The 21,980-nt window shown below is 45.5% G+C and overlaps 2 protein-coding genes across 5 annotated transcripts; one reads left to right on the top strand and one right to left on the bottom strand.

The window, feature by feature from the left end:
• Positions 1 to 872: 872 nt before the first annotated feature.
• On the top strand, positions 873 to 3,970 carry LOC310811969 (tubulin alpha chain-like). Its single transcript, XM_083680344.1, has 4 exons — positions 873 to 918; positions 2,202 to 2,424; positions 2,515 to 2,663; positions 2,782 to 3,970. Exons 1-4 carry the CDS (start codon positions 916 to 918, stop codon positions 3,757 to 3,759), a joined length of 1,353 nt encoding a protein of 450 aa, XP_083536470.1. The 5' UTR covers positions 873 to 915; the 3' UTR covers positions 3,760 to 3,970.
• Positions 3,971 to 6,608: 2,638 nt separating this feature from the next.
• ptprnb (protein tyrosine phosphatase receptor type Nb) lies at positions 6,609 to 21,875 on the bottom strand. Of its 4 annotated transcripts, none has more exons than XM_083680155.1 (23): positions 21,654 to 21,875; positions 18,373 to 18,423; positions 17,254 to 17,364; positions 16,924 to 17,026; positions 16,338 to 16,521; positions 15,869 to 16,211; positions 15,538 to 15,681; positions 15,363 to 15,397; positions 14,804 to 15,132; positions 14,456 to 14,542; positions 13,942 to 14,021; positions 13,777 to 13,841; positions 11,046 to 11,255; positions 10,527 to 10,805; positions 9,909 to 10,056; positions 9,723 to 9,796; positions 9,330 to 9,407; positions 9,104 to 9,223; positions 8,846 to 9,012; positions 7,740 to 7,793; positions 7,488 to 7,552; positions 7,254 to 7,327; positions 6,609 to 7,101 (listed from the first exon to the last, which is right to left on the bottom strand). In XM_083680155.1, the coding sequence occupies exons 1-23, from the start codon at positions 21,727 to 21,729 to the stop codon at positions 7,030 to 7,032; spliced, it is 2,949 nt and encodes a 982-aa protein (XP_083536281.1). In that variant the 5' UTR covers positions 21,730 to 21,875; the 3' UTR covers positions 6,609 to 7,029. The 4 variants fall into 4 exon arrangements, with proteins under 4 accessions (XP_083536281.1, XP_083536280.1, XP_083536283.1 ...); XM_083680154.1 differs by having other exon boundaries at positions 15,869 to 16,214; positions 21,654 to 21,874; XM_083680157.1 differs by lacking the exon at positions 17,254 to 17,364 and having other exon boundaries at positions 15,869 to 16,214; positions 21,654 to 21,874.
• Positions 21,876 to 21,980: the final 105 nt, after the last annotated feature.

Below are 21,980 nucleotides of genomic sequence, written 5' to 3' on the forward strand. Positions count from 1 at the left end.
ACACATTGCTCTCCATTCAATGTTATTTACAAATGAATTGAGTCTTTACAAGCTGTTAAAGAAGGGATTCTACTTTTGTATGCATTGTTAAGGTAACATCACTGTATTCAAATTGCCTCACCAACTCCCATACATGAAATGGTTATGGGTCCAAATAGCTATCACAAGAATTTATCAAAGAAACCTGGAAAAAGTAGTGGTGACAGTTAACTGGTAGTATTCTCTAAATGTTTTACTGGGTGCCATAACAAGTATGTTTATTCCATTACATTTCAGTCTCTGGAGAACTAAGACCCACAAATGGTAATATCAAGAAGTCTAAGGTGTATTTTTTGAGCAGAGCTAAAGTATCAAGACATTATTTTCATGCTTTCTCTACTGACTGAAAAAGGTTTCATTTGAACAAGATTCTTTCTGTATTTTATACAAAGAGCTTTCAGTTTACAGATCTATTGTGCTCAGTGGAAGGTACCTGCAAACCCCTCCCCTACTTCCAGTTCTTTCTTTCACCTCCTGCTGAGCTCACTTCTCCTGACTGTTTTACACAGATCATTTAAACAGTGATTTTCTATTCCCAATGTGTAACATTATCTTGCAGAGCATTTTCTGCATGAAGGATCTCGGTGATTAAAACATTGTATTGGATTAAAGAATGATGTTTGAGTGTGGAGTAACCTATGTGTGTGCTTTGAAAGCAGATATACAGCTGTGGCTGTCTGAGAGCTTGCCTCTCCTGCTGAGGGGCCGCCCCTTTTTTGGTGCTAACAGTCACTCCCGCCAAGAGAGAAAATGCAGCTTCCTGCTTCCCCCCCCACCAGACTCCCTCTATAAAAACCCCGCCTTAGACTCCTCTCCTCCATTACAGCCTTTATTCTCCGATTCCTCAACGTCGGCAAGAAGGACAAATCATACAAAATGGTGAGTAATGAGGCAGTGAACTATCAAAAGAAATCTATTTTATCTAAAACAAAGAAAAAACATAATATACAACAATTATGAATAATAATAATAATAATAATTTTTTAAAAAGTATATATTTTAAATATTTGATAATCATACACTATCATTTTTCATTGTTAAAGGTGTTTTTATTCAATGGATGGCAGTTAAAAGCAGTGTTGCGGTACTTTGACTAAGTTAGGGCAGTGTGTGCAGTGTGGAGACTCGTCCTCAGCAGTGATGAAACGGCTTCAGAGCGTATGCGACTTCCGTCAGAGAACTGGCGCAGTTTCCTCAGGCACTGGTTAAAAAAACATGTTGCGGTCAGCAGTATTTCATTCGTGTAGTCATTTAGAATATTGTTTTATAAAACCAGGGTTAAGTTAATCTGAAAAGAGTATAGTTTACATTGTTTCTTCTAGGTAATGGTATTTTTTTTATGTATTAATAATGGTGGGGTAATAAACGTAGCCCATCTTGGGCATAGTAGTTTAAAAAGAGTTAGTTTCTGCTCTAGAAGGCGCAATCTGATATATTTTGCCGGTGAACGTTACACAAAGCAGCGCGCTTAAGTCAAGGTGGGGGTGGGGAGTGGCCTACTATATGGATTTTTCCCCTGGAGCACCGTTTCACTCTGAGCTGCTGCTGTGCAGGTTTACATGGGTTCAGGGGAGGGGGGGGGGTAATTTTACGGGGCTCAATCTCTGTAGGGCTGCAGTAACACAACTCCCACGTGACTCAGCATTCAGCTGCATAGAACTACACCAGCCAAGCACCTGTCTCTTATAAAATAGGTCTAAATGTGCAAGGATGGAAGAGGGGACACATAAAACAATGTTTTCCATTGAATATGTCAAATTGATAATACTTTGAAGTTAGGTAAAAAACTGCTTTATGCCAACAGGAAATTCCATTGAGTCCCTAAGGGATCAGTTGAGGTTTCTAAATTGGGACAATAAGTATAACCAAATGTACTTTGTGCATAGCACATGAGATACTGTGGGTTAGGCTTCAGAGCAGTCTGCAGCCAGAAATATTAGAGGAGAACAAAGTAATCATGTGACTGATCAAGGTTCAAATAGGAGGCTCCATCTTCGCCTTTAATTCAAAGATGTTTGCAATTTCAATTGCATGGTCGTGGATCCTTGTCCTCAGTCCTCAACAGAAAATCTAGGCGTGGGCCATCTTGAATAAAATTGTCCAAACTTGAAAAGGGAAAGAATGATGACACAAGCTGATTCCTCCTCCTTTTTTCTCGGCAGCGTGAGTGTATTTCCATGCATGTCGGCCAAGCCGGAGTCCAGATGGGCAACGCATGCTGGGAGCTGTACTGCCTGGAGCATGGGATCCAGCCTGATGGGCAGATGCCCAGCGATAAGACCATCGGAGGAGGAGACGACTCCTTCAACACCTTCTTCAGTGAGACTGGGGCTGGAAAACACGTACCTCGTGCAGTCTTCGTGGACCTGGAGCCCACCGTCATCGGTAACGACAAGCTTTTAACCATTGGTTGAATTCAACTGCCATTAGATTTAAAAGTCATCAGTTGTATAATCAATAAATGTCTCCCTACAGATGAGGTGCGAACTGGGATCTATCGTCAGCTGTTCCACCCTGAGCAGTTGATCACAGGCAAGGAGGATGCTGCGAACAACTATGCCCGTGGCCATTACACTATCGGCAAGGAGATCATCGACATGGTGCTTGACAGGACTCGTAAACTGGTAAGATAATTCTAGGTGCTGTTACTCATGTAATTGTACTTCTATCCTCTATTCAAACATGAATATGATGACAAACAAGGGCCTCTCCTATTAACACGCTCCTCTCTGTTTTATTCAGGCTGACCAGTGCACTGGGCTCCAAGGTTTCCTCATCTTCCACTCCTTTGGTGGAGGCACTGGTTCTGGTTTCACCTCCCTGCTGATGGAACGCCTTTCAGTTGACTACGGAAAGAAGTCCAAGCTTGAGTTTGCCGTTTACCCTGCTCCCCAGGTGTCCACTGCTGTGGTGGAGCCTTACAACTCCATCCTGACCACCCACACCACCCTGGAGCACTCTGACTGTGCCTTCATGGTGGACAATGAAGCCATCTATGATATCTGCCGCAGAAACCTGGACATTGACCGCCCCACCTACACCAACCTCAACAGGCTCATTGGCCAGATTGTCTCCTCCATCACCGCCTCCCTTCGCTTTGACGGAGCCTTGAATGTGGACCTGACAGAGTTCCAAACCAACTTGGTGCCCTACCCCCGTATCCACTTCCCTCTGGCCACCTATGCCCCAGTCATCTCTGCTGAGAAGGCCTACCATGAGCAGCTGTCTGTGGCTGATATCACTAATGCCTGCTTCGAGCCAGCCAATCAGATGGTGAAGTGTGATCCTCGACATGGCAAGTACATGGCCTGCTGCCTGCTGTACCGTGGTGATGTTGTGCCTAAAGATGTCAACTCCGCCATTGCCACCATCAAGACCAAGCGCACCATCCAGTTTGTGGACTGGTGTCCCACTGGCTTCAAGGTGGGTATCAACTACCAGCCACCCACCGTAGTGCCTGGAGGAGACCTGGCCAAGGTTCAGAGGGCTGTGTGCATGCTGAGCAACACCACCGCCATCGCTGAGGCCTGGGCTAGGCTCGACCACAAGTTTGACCTGATGTACGCCAAGAGGGCCTTTGTGCACTGGTATGTGGGAGAGGGCATGGAAGAGGGAGAGTTCTCTGAGGCCAGAGAAGACATGGCAGCCCTGGAGAAGGATTATGAAGAGGTGGGCACAGACAGTGTCGGAGAAGAGGATGAAGAAGGAGAGGAATACTAAAAAGGATGTGACAACTCCTGCTGATGTTCCATTATAATCCATCAGTCACTGCTAATGCAAGTGCAAATAGGCTAGGCCTATACAACACAAAGGGACAAATGGACAAGTTATATTGGAATCATTCCATGTCAGCACATTCCATTGAGCTACAAGAACCATCCTGCCTTACGTCAACCAGGAAAACATTAAAATACAAATATAAAAACGAAAATGTTTAAATGTTTTTGTCTTGTGTTTACTGGATCAAAGAAAAGCATAATTCATCAGAAAGGTAGCACAAATCATCATGAGGCAAATAATATGAGATCATTTGTATGAGACAAATTCAAAAGGTATAACAAATGCAAGTATTTTCAGCCAATTAGATGTTGCTAGCTGAGCCAGTTTCCAACATTAAGCAACATTAACCACCACAACTCTCAAGGTGTTTCAGGTCATATCCTAAGCTACTGATAAGGTTTAAGAAACTGCCATTCACAAGACCACTGAACACAAAAGGTCACAATGCAGCAACAACTACAACATTCTAGCCTAATGCCACAACCAAACCACAGCTACACTGAAATGTGACAAACAGTAATATTAAAGGGATAGTTAACCCAAAATACAAAACCACATATTTGGTTCCTTGCTCTGAAAGGGTAATTTCAGGGTAAGGAACCAAATATGCGATTTTGTAATTTAGGTGACTTATCCCTTTAAGGGAATGTCTGAAATAGATGGTTGACACTCATATAGAAAATGGTTACTATGGAAAACCTCATAATCCTCTTATTCAGCTATTCACTGCTGTGTTAGCTACGACCAGGAGATTAAAGATGCATGAGTGGTATGGTTGTTGCATGAAATCCCACTTTGACCTTCATTGAAGGATAAAGTCATGTTGCTGAATACCACATCCAGTCTGTGAGTGAGAAAACAATTGTCCCTTTGTGTGATCAACCCACTGCCTTTACAAAGGTATAAGGCCTAATAGCCCAAACTACAATCAAGGTAGTACAGGGATTTGATAAAGGGTGCAGAAAAGAAGCAGGTTTGGGGGCCATTTGCTATCAGAGGTCATATATCTTGGAACGCAGGCAGCCTATGGCTATGTGTCAATCGGTAAGTATGCTGTCTTTTAAGGCAGCCTTTGAATGCAGGTTGCAATGTTACAATCTGCATTTTTAGGCATGTCCCCTTCAGAAGGTAGGTTAAAAATGACGCGTTGCCATGTAGGATATCCCATAACTCAGTGCGAAATGCCAACGCTCTCAAGTTTTTTTTAAATGGCGGACTCCACTGAGGCGGAGGAGAGCAGTGAAAGTGAGGATTTCTTCCACTACAATTTCTGAAATAAATATACACTTTTTGTGTATGAAAAGACAACATCTTTATGTATGTTGCCCGCTGAAGCTAGCAAGCGATTCTGTTAACAGCATAGAAGTGCCTACGAAATTCGTGTTAGAATAATCGCTGCTAGCTAGCTAGCTTGCCAGCGAACGCACTGTATCTGGTAACCTAGCAACAAGAAGCACGTCTTCTCCGTGCGTGAAGCGCGAACACGGATGACGTGGCCGCTGCGTTCGAATCTGTCTCAAATCAGATTCCTTTTCATATCAGTTACCTTCAGACATCATACCTTGGAAGGCTAGTGACTTGGATTGAGACACAATTTTCTTCAAGCAGTGCAATATTTATTCATTGAATTTCTAAGAAAACTACCTGTAAATAGCCTGCCCATCAAAATAAGACAGGTGGCATTAGTTAATCGGCTGGTGAATGCCATTACACTGTACCGTCTGTGTGAAGATGACAGAAGCCGTCCAAAAGCCGTCCTAAAAAATACGTCTCTGAACCACCTCAACCCTAGTAGGCTACCGGAGACGCCTCTAGTGACACTTTGTCAGTGGAAATTAAATACGTTAAGTGCGTCCTTAAATGTCATGGTAACCATTGTGAGCAGAGTTCGCGTTCTATAAACTGCGGTGCGCGTGGTTGTGCTTCATCCCGACGAGCTAGTCAGAAACGGCGAATATCGGGAAATATTTATCACAACGGGCACATTTTTCGCTACACATCTCTACAATGCCTCTAGTGTACTCTTCTACAATCGAAGTTATATTTTGAGTTTAAATAAATAAATATCGTAAATATGAATAAAGGAACCATAGATTATATTGAATTTATCTCTGGAAACATTTAATCCTCTCAATGTCTGACTTGTGTTTGGAAGGGTTTGTAATTCTCATACCCTAATTACCCCGATGAAAGACTGCTGGACTGCATATAATAGGGCTGTACACCAATAACATTTTTATCATTGAAATTGTATATACTTATTTCATGAAAAATATGAAAAAACATTGTGATCAATTGTGATCCCTTACGTCTTAATCTGACGATTATCGTTCAGAGAACACAGATAGATGTGTGCGCGAGAGATAAATTCGCGCCGTCTTGTAAATAACAATTACAAATAACATAAATATATATTGGACATGGATATAATAGATTTCAGAGAAAGACACCACTTTTTGCAGCACTTAGCACGAAAGGGTTTATTAATTGTCACACAAAGTTACAAAATAGGCATTTTTCATACTGTAACATTTTTTGTTTATTTTTTTCTGATTTGCTTGAGGTATACAACAATAATTTAATGAATCATTTACGATTATCTCAATGGCACACAGGAAGAGAGGACGATGACTCAAAGGTTAGTCATTTTTTCCAAGGGTTAGTAATATGAGAGAACAAGGTAGGTGAATGAGCAGAGATTTAAACTGAGAACAGTGGGCTATGTAAACAATCACACTCTGATGGGCACGGAGAGTTAGAGAGTGCTAGCTGGCAGCTCTTAACTCACATTCTAAACAAGACAACGTCTAAAACCTTTGTTATGGCACTGTCTCTCATAGGTAATTCCCACTGATGTGAACCTTTCAAATTAAAATATGAATCACTGAGAGACAGAAAAGCTTGACGCAGCTTGACGCAACTTGGAAACAGCTCACAAGGGAACCCTGTCAGAGGCCTTACAGAAGATGGCAGAAATCACTCATTACGAGAAAGGGGGCCTTTGTCATTATCACAGAGAGTAGCAAGAAATTGAAGGCATCATCCAAAGGGGAGGAAAAGCACAAAGAACAGCTTGGTCATTCCTCATCATTTTGTAGAGAAAAAGCAAGGTAAGACACAGTTGATGGTTTTAGATACAATTCCATGTGCAAGGGAGGGGTATTGAGTGGAGAGTGAGGTACAGGTGGGCAGGTCTTAATCGCCATGGTTTCACTGGGGCAGGGCTTTCAGGATCGCATTAACCTCTTCTGCAACGGCTGTCAGGGCAAATTCAAACTGGTCCTGTTGAAAGAAAGGCAGATGTTAATAATGTCATGGTCGGGAATTTATCTGCTTAAGGGGTTACAAGATGCAATGAGTTTCTTATCGTCCCCCAAGATGAAATCGGACTATGGATCTGTCTGATCTTGTGAAATAAAAACAAATGTCAGTACCTTGGTGCGCACCATTCCTGGTCTCTGGTCTCGAACATGCTCCAGAGTAGCAGCAATGTCAATCTCTTTCACTCCTGAAATAAAACATTTTGCAACTTCACTCAAATGCCAAAAACACATCCACACAGGAGACAGGCATCCATAAAAACACACACTCAAATATAGACACGTATAGAAATGAATATAAATATGAACTGCATAGCGTGCGTTCTGAGATGCTTTTACAGTTCTTACCTTTCGCCATGCGGTTCAGAACCATGTCAATGAGGATGTAAGTGCCAGTCCGGCCTGTACCATCACTGTGAAAGACAACACTTCTGCTTAGAACTTAGAACCACTTCTTAGAACCACTTAGAACCACTTCTTAACAGTACTAAACTGCATCGTCTCATTATGTAACGGCTCGCCACAGTGTCTGAATAAACAAAAAAACATGGTGTGTGTACCACCACATGGAGAAAGGTGGTACTGCATGCATGGATTTACCTGCAGTGCACAATGATAGGACAGGATCTGCCTCTGTAGCACTTATTCACCTTCCTATGGACAGAGGTGCAGAGAGGGGGAGATAAGAGGAAAACGTTTGGGAATATTGACCTGAAAAACTAGAAGTCATAGACAACCTGTGAGGACAGCAAAAGAGGGTTAGTTTAAACTGACTGCATCAGTCTGCATCCTAAATTGATCTATCTGTGCTCAGAACTCCAATGTGGTGAAATACCCCAATGACACAAAGGCATGATACATACAGACTCAAGTTTAGATTCAGTTTAAAGATCAAAGGGTTTAAGATAAGAGGCCATGGAATCAAAGGTAGAGGAAAACTGCCCTGTTTGAAAACTTATTATTGAAAACTTAACTTATAAGGAGTTAACAGTCATCCTTGAATAAAGAGGACCTCTGAATTGTCAGAGGTTCATGAAGTTCATGAGAAGGAAGAGAAAAGAGGGTGAGAGAGATAGGGAGAGAGAGAGAGAGAGAGAGAGAAAGAGAGAGAGAAGGGGGCAAGGTGTAAGGCGATGGACCTCCTGCTGCAGCCACACCTGTCTATGATCATTTTTGTGACTATGCAACTGGACCCAGACTACTAGCTGCAAATCACAAAAATGACACAGACAGATATGCAAAATCATGGGCCCCGCTGACCTCCATCGCGCAAGATTTGAGAGAGGCAGACAGAAGAGGAACAGAGGGAGAGTGTCTGAGAGAGATAAGGACAGAACATAGGAATTTAAAGAGGGAAAGAGGATGACAAGCAAGAAAAGGAGGATGAAAAAGAGCGTGGGAATGAGACTGAGAGAGGCACAGAGTAAAGGAAGAGCTTTGACTATCCCATAACTGTGTCTACTTTTAGAATGAAAGGAGGGTGCAAAGAAAGGGGAACAATGGAGTTTAAATCAAAAGGTGAACAGACAGAGTGAGATACATGTCTAGACTGGACTGTTAAAGAATGAGAGAAAGAGTTGAGACAAACAAGAGAGCAGCTCATATATCAGGTGATGTATAAAAACAAGTATTCCAAACCTCTAATCGGTACAATTCCGTATAAGATTGTGTAGCCTTGTAATCTGCATTCAATGTTCATGCAGTACCTGCGGAAGTCCAGTAGGGGCCGTGTTGAGGTCGGGATGCCTTGAGCAGGCCAGCTCAGGAAGTGGAACTGGGTGAGTGTGCGGGTCTCTTGGGTCTGGACGTTCTTCAGGTAGAAACTACGCACCAGGAAGTCATTACACCAGATGTGCTCCGACACAAGGTTCACCTGAGACACCCACAGAACATAGTCAGGGGGGTCACACACACAAGCACGCATGCATGCACGCATGCAAACACACAGTACCTGCCCAACTGACCTCATAGATGTGGTAGAGGGAAGAGCCCTCATCAGGCCAGTACCGATCACACTGTTTCTCTCCATCCTCGACGAGCGCGGTCATCATAACTATCACAGTGCAGCCATTCTCCCACACCATCTACAGAGCAACACAGTCATCAACATTCACTTAGGACGGACATACAATAAAGCTTTGCTAAGAAAAAAAAAAAAAAAGATGCACCCACTCATATAGAGTGACTGACCTGCCAGAAGTCAGCGATAGTGTGTGACAGGGGTCCTTGGGTGGCGATGTAAGCTGGCATCCGCGGGTCATGCTCGATCTAAGGGTCACAAAGGGGAAGGGTCAGGGGTCAGCTCCTGCCTCCACAATAGAAGGCACCATGGACACTAGTCTCCATGGTGATGGCTCCATTCACTGGCTAGAGTCATTCACGGGGTTGCTGGAGGATTCCACAACTAGATCCACAGTGCCTCGGTTTGATCAATGGAGGGTCAGTGACGGTGGGACCAAGGGTGGGACCAGAACGTTCTATAGAGAGAGCTTTGGGGTGGGATCTATGGGCCTTAATGGAATGAATAGGTGGATACCATGACAACAGTAGAGATGGGGATTACAGGACCCGTGGGTGGCTTACTATGGTGCTGGCATTGATATAGTCTGTCCTGGAGGGGTTAATCTCAGCCTTCAGCTTCACCCTTGAGTGATCATCTGAAGAACAAAGAGAGAAAAAACATCCGCTTTACCTAGGATCAGGGGGCGGGAAAGGGAGGAGGAGACAGAGAATCAGGGAAGATAATGAAAGAAGGTGAGGAGGACTTACAGGGCACGGAGTCTGGGCAGCGATTCTTCTTCAGGTTGTTCTCGCTCTGGGCAACCGACACTGTGCTGGGCTCAGCCTGGTAGGAGCACAGCGCCTCCCACTCCTTCAAGAGACGGTCCTTATTCTTCAGGTGGTCCTCCATGTAGGCCTGGGGAGGACATGGGAGGCTCTCAATATCAGTTTCCTCACTCTTTGAATAAACAATATGCTTCCCTGCTGTCTTTTAGCAAGATTCGACAACTATGGATCATTGCTGATTGACATGCATCTCATTGTTAAGCATCTGCAATTAGCTCTTTATCATTCATTGCGGTTGGAATCCTAACTCGAGATCCATGTGTGTGGAGTTACACATTTCCCATTGACATCAATGCAAGACTTATGCGAATGTCTGAGTTAAAGGCATGGAGTTAGGATTCCACCCTGTATGAGTAAAAACATGCTTTGTCATAGTGACTTGCTCGCAGGTAACCTGTCCAAGTGTATTTGTGGGATAGGAATTGTGAGTTGTGAAACAATAAACCAGAATAAAAGTATGCACACTTTCGCCTTATCAGTGAAACCGTCACATGGCAGTTTATCACAACAGTCGTTCAGAGGCTGGGTCTGTGAACTGACCAGGATCATGTGACCAGTGGAGATGTCCATGTTGGACTGGGCTGGTTCCTCACACCAGGAGGGGGTGCTGCTGTGGGAGCTGGGGCTGGGTTGTGGAGCATCGCTGAACTGGGATGACACGCTGCTAACCCGGGATGTGTCTGTCCCGCCTCCTACCGCTCCCCCTCCTCCTCCTCCTCCTCCTCCTCCCCCAGTAACAGCTCCACCACCCCCTCCTGCTCCTGCTCCCTCGAGACGCCCAAAGGCCCCCTTGCCTGCCATGTGCTGACGGCATAGGTCCTGTAAGAGCCAGAGAGAAGCAAACAGAGACACTAAGTGTGCTTCCCACAGATACATTCACTGTTGCATAGTCAGTCACTGTTGAAAGTTATCAGTGCAGGTTTCTTCCAATACATATGAAGGGTTAGGGTTAGGGGTTAGGGGTTAGGGGTTAGGGTTAGGGTTCTGAGTATATGAGCAAACAGGGAGAGCTGGGTAGGGAAGGTTGTGCTACAGCAGGATGCATGCTGACTGCTGTACCTGGTACTCCTGGTGTGTGATGCTACCCCCCTCTGGCCCCAGACCCAGCTTCTCAGAGGCCAGTCGGTTGGTGTGGTGGCGCAGGCAAGCGATGGTCATCGCTGCCACCACGACCCCCCCCACACAGGCCACGCCAACCAAGGTCATGAACACCCAACGAGAGCCATCTCGGACCCGGGTAGCCTGGGGCAACCCCCGCCCATCACTTCTCTGCAGAGAGAGAGAGAGAGAGAGAGAGAGAGAGAGAGAGAGAGAGAGAGAGACTATTTTCACCAGACTATTTACAACATCCGCCATCCACTCTATGCGCCAAGTCATTCTTTCTCACGCTGGCAGGTCTCCACCAAGCTTAAGCAATGACCAATATTATCGTATGTCGTGATATGACGTAAAGTCATATCGTGAATAACATAATTTGGATATCGCCCAACCCTAGCCCCTGTACTCTCCCCACAGACCCTTACAACCCCTACACATACTGTACAGTACACACACACACACACACACACACACACACACACACACACACACACACACACACACTTCATTTACAGGGGGACTTCATTTATCCAGCTAGAGTACAATGAAAGAAAAGCATGGGGGCATTGAGAAAAGAAGAGGACAAAGAGGGACAACGACCAACACTTCTCAGCAAGAACAGATTCAGAGATGAACGTGGCTGGTGGCAACACAACACCGCCAGTGTAAAACCTGTCCACCGTGGTGGCTGGAGAAGAGGGAAGAGAAACTAAGATTGCAATTGCAGAGACGTGGATGAGAAGAAAGTACTTCAGCATGACCACCCAATCATCCCTGCTATCTTTCATCTCTCCTCCTCCTCCTTGGTAGAACAGTTGCCTGTCTTGCCCTCCTGACCTCTCTTTCCTCTCAAGAGGCCCCTGGAATGTGCGGTTGGATTTGGGGTGTGGGAGGTGGAGCCTAGGAGCCTGAGTCTAGGACAATTTAGGGGGGTGGGGGTGTGCTTCACCTGCTATTCTAAAGGGGCCCTAAAAGGGACAGATAGGAGAGAGAAAATAAGTGGTGAGAGAGAAATAGGAAAGAAAAGAATGACCGGTTTGTGGATCAGAGTATATAAAGACCTGATGCAAGGGGATGCAAGCTTTGAGGTGGGACTGTGTGTGTGTGTGTGTGTGTGTGTGTGTGTGTGTGTGTGTGTGTGTGTGTGTGTTTGTGTGTGTGTGTGTGTCTGGCTGGCGTGTGTGTGTAGTATGTAGCCTACATGTAGTTGCACAACAATGGATATAGTTGTGTAGTAATTCCTCTCAAATATCTACACTGTGCAAAGTATAATGAAGCAGTTCCTAAACTGGTGGTCCCCTGAGAAAATCGAAATAACCTATATGATTTGATAAAAAGACAAAAACATGTTTTATTTCGTATAGAAATGACAACATTGTGTGTGTATTGTACCCTGTAGTCTATATTGCAGTGTTTTGGGGCCAATATCCAACCAATAAGAGCATATTTTAGGCGATTAGAATACCCTTGGACGTCAAGTTGGAGTCACGGGAAATTATTGATGTCGAAAAAGAGAAAAAAAAAGTTTGGGAACCACTGCTATAATGTAAGGTTTTATTTTATTGCATTCTAAGTGTCCAACCATGCATGTACATGGCAGTCACTAGGCTTCTATTATGTTCATATTGGCGGATTTCTTTTCATTTTCAACGGGTTCAAAAACAGGCTACTCAGGGAATCCGATAGGCATGAATATTGTTTGCTGTGCGTGATTGAATGACTATGTTGTGAACAAACTCTCTGATCAAGCACATCTTTGTCAACGATTCATGCGCCAAACCCGCAGACCACGGGGCATCTCACAAGGGTGAGTGCGATACCGTTAAACTTGTTTGATAACGCGAATGTGTCTATGCGAGTTTGTTTGTTTGTTACTAAATAACGATATGCTTGGCTATAACAGCCTGACGGCAAATCGCAGATAAAGTAAAACATAAAAAGTAAGTGTAGCCTTAAGAAAATGGAAAGGCCCTTTCTGAGAATAAATGATCTATGATCAAAAATATCACGGGTTAATGAAATATTTATCGGCACCATCTAAATTAAATCAAATCATTAGGCTACTGAGAGTAGGTAATCTGAGTTCCACTCACCAAAGGAATAGGCTACATATCCGTCCGTGTCACCGTCGGTATGTCTTGTTCAGGGGGCAGATACGAGCGGACTGGGATGAGAAGAAGAGGACAATATCTCTCTGCGTTCCATAATGCGATTTAGAAGAGTGCATGGGAGCGTTGGGTAGAAATTTTGGCGGCACCCGATAAGACAAGGCCATCATGTGCAAAAATGAAACGACCTAGTGAGGTGGAGCGCGTGACTCAAAGAGACAGAAGAGGAGGGAGAATAATCTTTTCTTTCGCGTATCTTTCGGGCGCGCGCCCGGGTTGGTTCGATCGCGGTAGCTGTCATATCACAGGGAGGGTACTGGTAGTCATGGAGACACCACACGCAGCGGATGGCCTGGTAGTGGGTGAAAAGGGTACCAACAGAAAAAAAAAGGAGAAAGTGGAAACGGGGTTGGATCCTATATCTTATTCATAGTTGTTGGATCGTGCCTTTGGAGAGATAGAAAAGTTGCTCTGAAATATCATAATCATAATTGGATGAAATAAAGCTATATTTTTAGAACTCAAAGTGGGGGGCGCGCGGGACACACACACACAGACTGTGAAAGAACACACACATAGCCCACCTGTCCAACACCTGTCTGTAGAATCTTCAGGTCTGTTTCAGACTCAAGAAACTTCTTCTCTGCGACTGAAGAAAAGAAGAAAAAAAAAGAGTCAATATTGTATTGGTTTTCACAGAACAGGAACATCAATGGCACCAGTCTGACCCATGTATCTCTGCCACTTACCAGCCTTTTCTGCCACGTCATCAGCACTCAGGTTCTTGTTGTTGGGTCGGATTCGAAAGGTCAACGCGGGCCCCACCACGCTGTAAAAGACAACAGACAGGAACATGCCTGTAAAGCATGGGATGTAGCCTTGTCCAGCCAGGAGAGGGAGAGAGGGTGGCGGTATGGAGGCGTGGGCCTTTTTTGGAGAGCTAGAGGGTGAATCCCCATATACAGGATCAATATGAATCAACCAACTTTGTCTAGTGTATTGTGGGAGACGGTTGCTTGATCTTACAGCCGTTCCATCTCTACACCACACCTGTGTATCAGGTCAGAAGTCAAGGGGTCAGGAGGTCAGGTAGTAGAGGGTAAGGTGAGGGGTTGGGTTGGTGTGGGTCAGTGGGTGTATGTTTTGGAGTGGAGGGGGAGGGGGAGGGGGGGGGGGTCTGAGCTTTGTCTAGGGCCGTCCTAGGGAAGAGAGGTGTACTTGTCAGAAGCCTCTCTCTGGCCCTGAGCTACCATTGGGGCCTACCTGATGTTGAGGAAAGATCCAGTAGAGAGGTGGATCCTCTCAGCCAAGATCTGCAGCAGATGCACCCCGTCGTACAGACTGAGTGGGCTGAGGAGAAATACACACACATTCATACACAAACATACACACTCATACACAGAGTTACACACACACACACATGCACACACGCACGCACGCACACACGCACACATACACACGCACAAACAAACACATCACATCACACACATCACATCACACAGCTCCGCCCACGTTCAGCCATGTACATTCACAGACTCAGAGACTGACAGAGACGCACATCCACACGCACAAATACATGATGTGTAATATCAGTTTGGAGAGGAAGATAACCTTTGGTTAGTGACGATGTAGCCATATTCCTCCTGCTCGTGTGTGGTCTTGTCTGCTGAGGAGGAGGTCCCTGGTCCTTTCTTCCCCTGATTCTCTCCTTTCACTGAGGCGGAGGTCCCTGCTCCTTTCTTCCCCAGATTCTCTCCTTTGACTGAGGTGGATACTGATTCCTTCACACTGGCTCCCTCTGTGGCGTGGGGGGCTGGGAGGGCTCCAACTGTGGAGGGGTTATCTGGTGAGGCCTTGGGTCCAGGGATCGGAACAGGAGGAGAGGTGGGGGCCAGAACAGGAGCTTTCTCCCCCTTGTGTGTCATCGCCCCCTCAGTAATCTTATGAGAAACATAAGAAAAAGGGAAACATTAGATACTCCCGAGTTTCATAATGTTCATGATGGTTAAATACATCTCATTCAAATACCACTGAACATTTCCTAAATGTGTGCACATGCTGCCACCTTCTGACCACTAGATGCAAAAACAACTAATAGCGAAACCTAACTTTTAAATTAAATTAAATTGCGTAAAATGCAACAACAAAATACCAGGTATTCTCAACATACCTTCTTTCGTGTGACAGCACTGTTTCCGTACTTATCTGAATAACAGAAGAGAAACGCAGTCATAAACATACATACCTCACCATTATTGTTATTGTATAATGGTTCTGATATGTTGTGGCTTTGAATGACATTTCGATGATACTTTGGGGGGGTTTATAAGTGTGCTGTGGCAAACCTGCTGTGTCTGTGCCTGTATCTGCGTTCCCCATCTGCAGTTGTTTCAGTGCTGAAGGTAGGCTGTCCAGCTGTTGAGGGGTTAAGTTCTTCATGTCGATGCCATAATGGTCCAGGAGCAGAGCCAGCTTCTGCAGGGAGTCATCTGCACGGACATAAGGCCTTTGTCAGCAAGAGAGTGTGCAAGACCACTCCAGTCACAATTTTACACACGCACGCACACACTGCAGGGTTCTGAGGTATTAGACAGAGGAGGGAGACCTCTGGGCTATTCATAAATAACCCCCAGTTCAGCACAGCGGCATGCACAAACTGACACAACACAAACTGACCGTCCATCCCAGCCAGTGAGCCATAGTCCTTCTGAGCTTTCTTCTGCTCCTGTTCCTGCTGCTGCTGTTTGCTGACCTCCACCTCCTGGGAAACAAAGTCCTCGGCGTAATCCAGAGGGAAGTCCAGCTCCTGGTAGAAGGGAGAGGCAGAGAGGGGTGCAGCCCTGTGGCGGGAGGCTGGCTGTGCAGGAGAGGAGAGGTACAGGGAAACCAGGTCCTGCAGCACCTGGCGATCTCTGTCGCGCGGGCGTGTTCCTTTCCCTCCAGAGCGAGAGGAGGGCCGGGGGAAATTGTCTTGGTCAAGGGAATTTAGAGAGCGCTCCTCATCATCCTGGTAACCATACTGCTGTTTAAACAGACACAGAGCCACCCTCAACAAGATGAGATATATACGTATACTGTATATACACAATCGTTGCTAGTGTGTGTGTGTGTGTGTGTGTGTGTGTGTGTCTGTGTATTATCTCACCTGGCGGTAGGTGTAAGGGTCCAGAAGTGGTGTTTGCATGTGGAGGGAGGACTGGGGTGGATCCACTATCATGTAGTCCAGGTATCGCTGCATCAGGTCTGGGTTGGGCTTGTCCATTTCAGCCTTGGCCCTGGAGCTGGGATACAGCTGCTTGGAGGGGGCATTCCCTAAAGGCTCAGAGGACCTGACAGATATGAATGGAGGTATCAGAATAAAATAGAATACCTACTCACAAGAACTACAATATGGAGTGACCTTGGCAGGCAGGACAACCACTAATTCTCACCCTGCCTCTAATGCGGGAATGTTGGACTGCCGTCCTTGTGGGCCACTGTCTCTGCTGCAGTGTTGGACTGATTTACACTCTGGCTAAGAAGTGCCAGTGATTTATCAACGGAGCGTCGGGAAAAATGGGAAACGAGAGGACACTATCAGTGGCCCTGAGGGACTGGAGTTGTATGCCCATGTGTCATCTGGTTCCTCTTCAAATCTTCTCCTATTCGTCTCAAAATCTAAGTCAGGATTTCCTTATTGCAATTTTCTGTTTTATGAAACTGGTTTGATTAAGTAGCAAACGACTCCTTACTGAAATGAAGGGTTGTCAGGTCCAGATGATGGCCGGGTCAGTGGGACACGGCTCAGCTCCTTGCCAATCACATACTGTGTGATGTCATCCTGCCAGGACAGTCCTACACAGTGATAGGCCAACATGCATGTCAATCACTGCAGTCAAAGGCGTAACATGGAAACATGATCTATGCACTGCCCTTGTAGACTCATGTTGCCATGGTAGCAGATGAGATCTCATAATTAAGTCCCACTTATCTTTACAACCATCACTAAGATAACAGTTAACCTTCACAACTGCACTCTGAACCTTAGTGTGTATGGGTTTTGTAAGTAGTTCTTGCATCACCTTGCATCATCAGTTCCTTCAAAACCTCCTGAAGTCTATGCAGCACGGGCACAGACACCTGGTACTGAACCCGCTCCTGCTGAGAAGCCCGGCACTGCCCAAACAGCCCATCTATAGAGCACAGAGCACAGAGCACAGATCAGATCACAAACTCATGCACACACGCACACACTACATTTTGTAAATGTGTGCTGAAGAGTGAGTGGATGTCGGTGAGTCATCGCCCTTCTCTCTCACTCTATCTCTCTCTCTCTCTGTCTCTCTCACTCTCTCTAGCTGCCTCCCCTTCTCTCTCTCTCTCTCTCTCTCTCTCTCGCTGCCTCCCCTTCTCTCTCTCTCTCTCTCTCTCTCTCTCTCTCTCTCTCTCTCTCACACACTCTCTAGCTGCCTCCCCTTCTCTCTCTCTCTGTCAGATAAACACATGGGGGAGACACTGTCGTCAGGGTGGTGAAGTCACTGTTGCCATGGAGACGGCGAGAAAGAGATGTGATTGGTCAGCGGCAGGTGATGGAGTGAGGCTGTTTACACTGTGTCCTCCCATATGTTCAGGGATAGTGTCTCATTGTACAGGAGCACGCACAAATATGCTCATAACATGTCCAGTGCACAGCCTACACATTTGTCCCAAGCCTAGAAAACAGGAAACACAAAAGCCTTTGTGTACAGAGAAATACATCAATAATTAAGTCCTTTCTGTGGGCCTGGAGGAGGAAGCAGACCTCCTGAACCTCACAAGACACAACACGGTGTTATGAGCAGATGGGAGGTGGGGGACAAAGAGCCAATAAGGCAGTGTGACATGGTATAGGGAGAAAGACAGCAGACAGGGGGGCTATTAGGGAGGGGTAACATAAGTGTAGTAGAGGAGGTTATGGAAGACATCTGTGTGGAACACAGTGCAGTAGGTCTCCAGTGTGTGTCCAGTGTATGTGTACTGTTTGGTTTTGAATGTATATTTTCATCACTGTCTATGGGTGGAATCTTTACTTGAGGTCTGCACACGTGAAGTTAGGATTGGTCCCTACATGATTAAATGGTGGAACGTGTTCTAGATGCACTGTGATGCAGCAGATGAGCACATGCTGGAGAAGGGACATGGCGTTACACCAACATACTGACCATCTGAGCAGAGCTGCTCTCTGGGACAGAGTTTCTTCTCAAACAGACAGCCTGTGGACAAAGGGAGAGGAGAGCGCATCAGTATCACTGTCTCTAAACATCACAGGCAACCAATCATGTCATCATCTGCGTCTGAAGGGGGTTATTGATGACCTTTTACTGGGCTCCAGTCTGCTCGGGGAGTAAACAAGGCCAGATGTGCCACCACCCAGCACAGTGTACCAACACGCACTCTCTGTTTGTCTATGTGTGTAGCTTATGCCTACTGTAGTTGTGTGTCTATTACACAACCGAAACAAGACAGACTGGCCTAGAGGGTTTATCAGACGGAAAACATACAGTAGAAATCATGTGAAATCCCAAACATACACATGTTGATCTTAGTGTAGACAAACTGCGCATGGATTTCCGTCACTCCACCCGGATCTGGTTATGATGACTAACCTTCACTCTCCCGCTGTCTCCCTTTAGTCAACTCTACACGGCCCCCCTCCCTTCCGTTACACAACCCTCTTCCTTTCACATCCTCTGACCTCACTATCTCCACCATTAGCAGGGGGGATTTCCACCTCGATGCAGTCTATCACAGACATCACAGCGTGCTGCTCTGAGCCACAGACATGTCAATCAACCTGCGCCTTAGAGACGACACAGTCAATCACAAAAACATTCTTCCAATGTGTGTTATCAAGCTTCTTACTGAGGGTGAGTCATGTGGACAGTGTATCAACGTGTTATGGTCACAGTAATCACAAATATAGCAACAGTCAATCACCGTGTCACCGTGTCACCGTGAGAGTCCATTATGAGTTCCCCGACAACAGTATTCAACTGTGAGTGGCATAGCGAGAGCTGCTGCAGTGTGATTTATGTATTGAATGTGGATGAGTCAGAGCTAAAAGACCACACTTCAAAACTCCTACTCCAGAATCCCTGAATCCTACTCCAGAATCCCCACAAACCCCCTGGGCAGGCAAAACTGAGGTTCCATTTCAGGAAGTCTTCTCCGCAAACAAACACAAACATGTGCACTCACTCGTTCTCTCTCTATAAATTCAATTCCAGGGCTAAACTCAGTTATGTGAGAAAGCGTTTCCTGTTCTTTTCTGTGGGGCTTGGAGTCTGTTTTGTGCTCCCCGCCCCCCGCCCCCTCTCCCCCCACCCACACTCTCTCTCTCTCTCTCTCCACTCTCTGTACTGGGACTGGGACTCAGAGCTGGGATAGCAAAGGGGGAAGCAAGGGCTATTTATAATTATGTGTAGATGCAACTGAAATCATATCCTTTCCAGTTGAGATGGCAATGAAATAATGGGTGGTTGAGGGTGAATGCTTCTGATAAGAATAGCCTGTTTCTGGTCAACTGAGAGCAACAGACAGATGGTGATGGCAGAGGAACACATGGCATTTCCCTGTCTGACCTCACGCTACCCCAACAGTTCTGGATTGAACAATAATGAAAATACTTCATCATACAATTACTCGACTCGACGCATACATAAAAGTGGTATTTTTGTCTGTATCAATGGATATGCCTTTTTGATCATAGAATAAATTGTGTCATACTTGCCCTGTAAATCATATTGCCATCTATCAAATTGTTTACCAAATACATGTATGAAATCCGAATTAAATGCATGTTATGGGTAACAATTCACATATTATATTACAGCACGGAAAATCATAAACACCGGAAACGGAGATTCTAACGCCTAATCGCATCCTCACGGGCAGCCCGGTTATTTTTTAGTCTAAAACCGCGACAATCGTCCAAAAGGTGCGGCTGAAAAGGGTTGTAGGACTACTCCCCTCTTGCTTAGAGCATTATACATGCGGGAGAAGCGCGTCCTTTTTTGTGAAGCTGTATGAACTAGGGTCCTCCAGTTTCTGACGTCAGACATCTGACGTGAGATAAGTCGTCATGGGTGAGTCAGCCAGCCCAGATTGAATACCAATGCACTAGTCAATACAACGCGCGGGTCTACGTCGTTATTGGTTACCTGGAAATATAATTTTCGGCTACCTGCACAAATGGGCAAACAATAGACATGACTACAGAGCAGGCCTACTATTCTCTCCCAGCAAACAAATGCAGTATCCCAACACACAGGGAAGTTGTAGTATATGCTAAAGCACACACGTTCACGAGTGATGAACTGATGGTCGACGTTTTACTAAATGCGTGTAAAGGTGAGTGGGCACAAAATGTGCTTCTGAATGTCACGCAGCCACGAACAGACAACCAACAACTCACGGATGCGTAAACCTTCAACAAGTGTTGCCGCGCATGCCTGCGATTTATTGCGGTCGCTCTCCATGGTTCTGAAAGAAAGAGCGGCGGGTCCAGCCCTGATTGTGGTGGGGTCTCATTTCCAGTGATGGACGGGGCAGTAGTGGACTGCGAGTATACTCCATTAGGATTGCAATGGCGAGGTCTTGAACTTAAGTAATTTAAATTAACCAGCCAGAGGGCATACATGTCAATGTGCCGCTGCTACAAAGTAAGAAAGTGGCTATTATCGCAATTCTCAATAGTAGCCCCAGGCTATTTAATGCTTTTGATGTCGCCTGCAACGGTGCACGTTGACTCAACAAGAAACATAGGAGACTCTAGGCCTACATATTTGTCTGTCCCTGTCGTGCTTATTTAAATTGTAGGCAAATTAAAAAGTGACACCATCAAAATAGCATATTCAGAAATTCTGTGTGGTAACTTGTTTTTCAGAAGTGAGGGGCAGACCGTCCTCAACCCGTGCTCAGTGCTATTGCGTATGAATGAAAGTGAAAGAATGAAAATGAAAGTATGAATTTCGGCCCGTTTTCAGTTGTTATTGCGGAGAAGTACGCCGATGAATCATATATTTATCTAACGCCTTTTTCACCAAACCCGTCATTCAATCCACTAAGCAAAAGAGACGCGTATCAGAGCAATATCGGTGACGCGATAATTCACGTAATATAGACCAATTAGGCTATACAATGCGAAAACGATGAATAGGCTATTCTTAACATATCTGAACATATCCGAGTACATTAAATCCCTTCATATGCTTAGAAATGCATTACGTCTTGAATGATTAAGTGCTCATTTACCATTTGCTGCACAAGCAGATCCAGTAGGCTATTAGTTACTGTAATATCGAGTTTAAAGTACTTCCTCAGCCAACTACATTGTTTAACGATTAATTACATTGATTTACGCACTGCCAGCTGGCTTTGCTGACACCTCACTATCAGCCGTAGTAGACCTGTTACCTGCATCTGTGATTGCAAGATCCCTTACCATATTTGCTTGACATCCCCATTTGATAACACACGGTCATCACACACAGCACGCTCCATAGTCGCGGGGACCTCATGTTATCCCCGAGAAAAGACAGACAGAGCGGTTCAACGCCCCCGTTTAAACCGTCATGGTCTCTGACTATCAGAGGTACTTGCTAACGCAGTCAGAACATCCACTCCTCGGATGGGAATCTTCGGCAATAAAACTACGCTGACTGTGTGAGTGAGAGAACCAGCGAGTGCGTGCGTGGAAAGATCTGTATAAAACCCGGAACGCAGCATGGATCAGGAAGGAGCAGACTTGTAGGAAACCCGCAATTACATC

The sequence above is a fragment of the Argentina silus genome, assembly GCF_951799395.1.
Source record: "Argentina silus genome assembly, chromosome: 11".
Taxonomy (NCBI): Eukaryota; Metazoa; Chordata; class Actinopteri; order Argentiniformes; family Argentinidae; genus Argentina; species Argentina silus.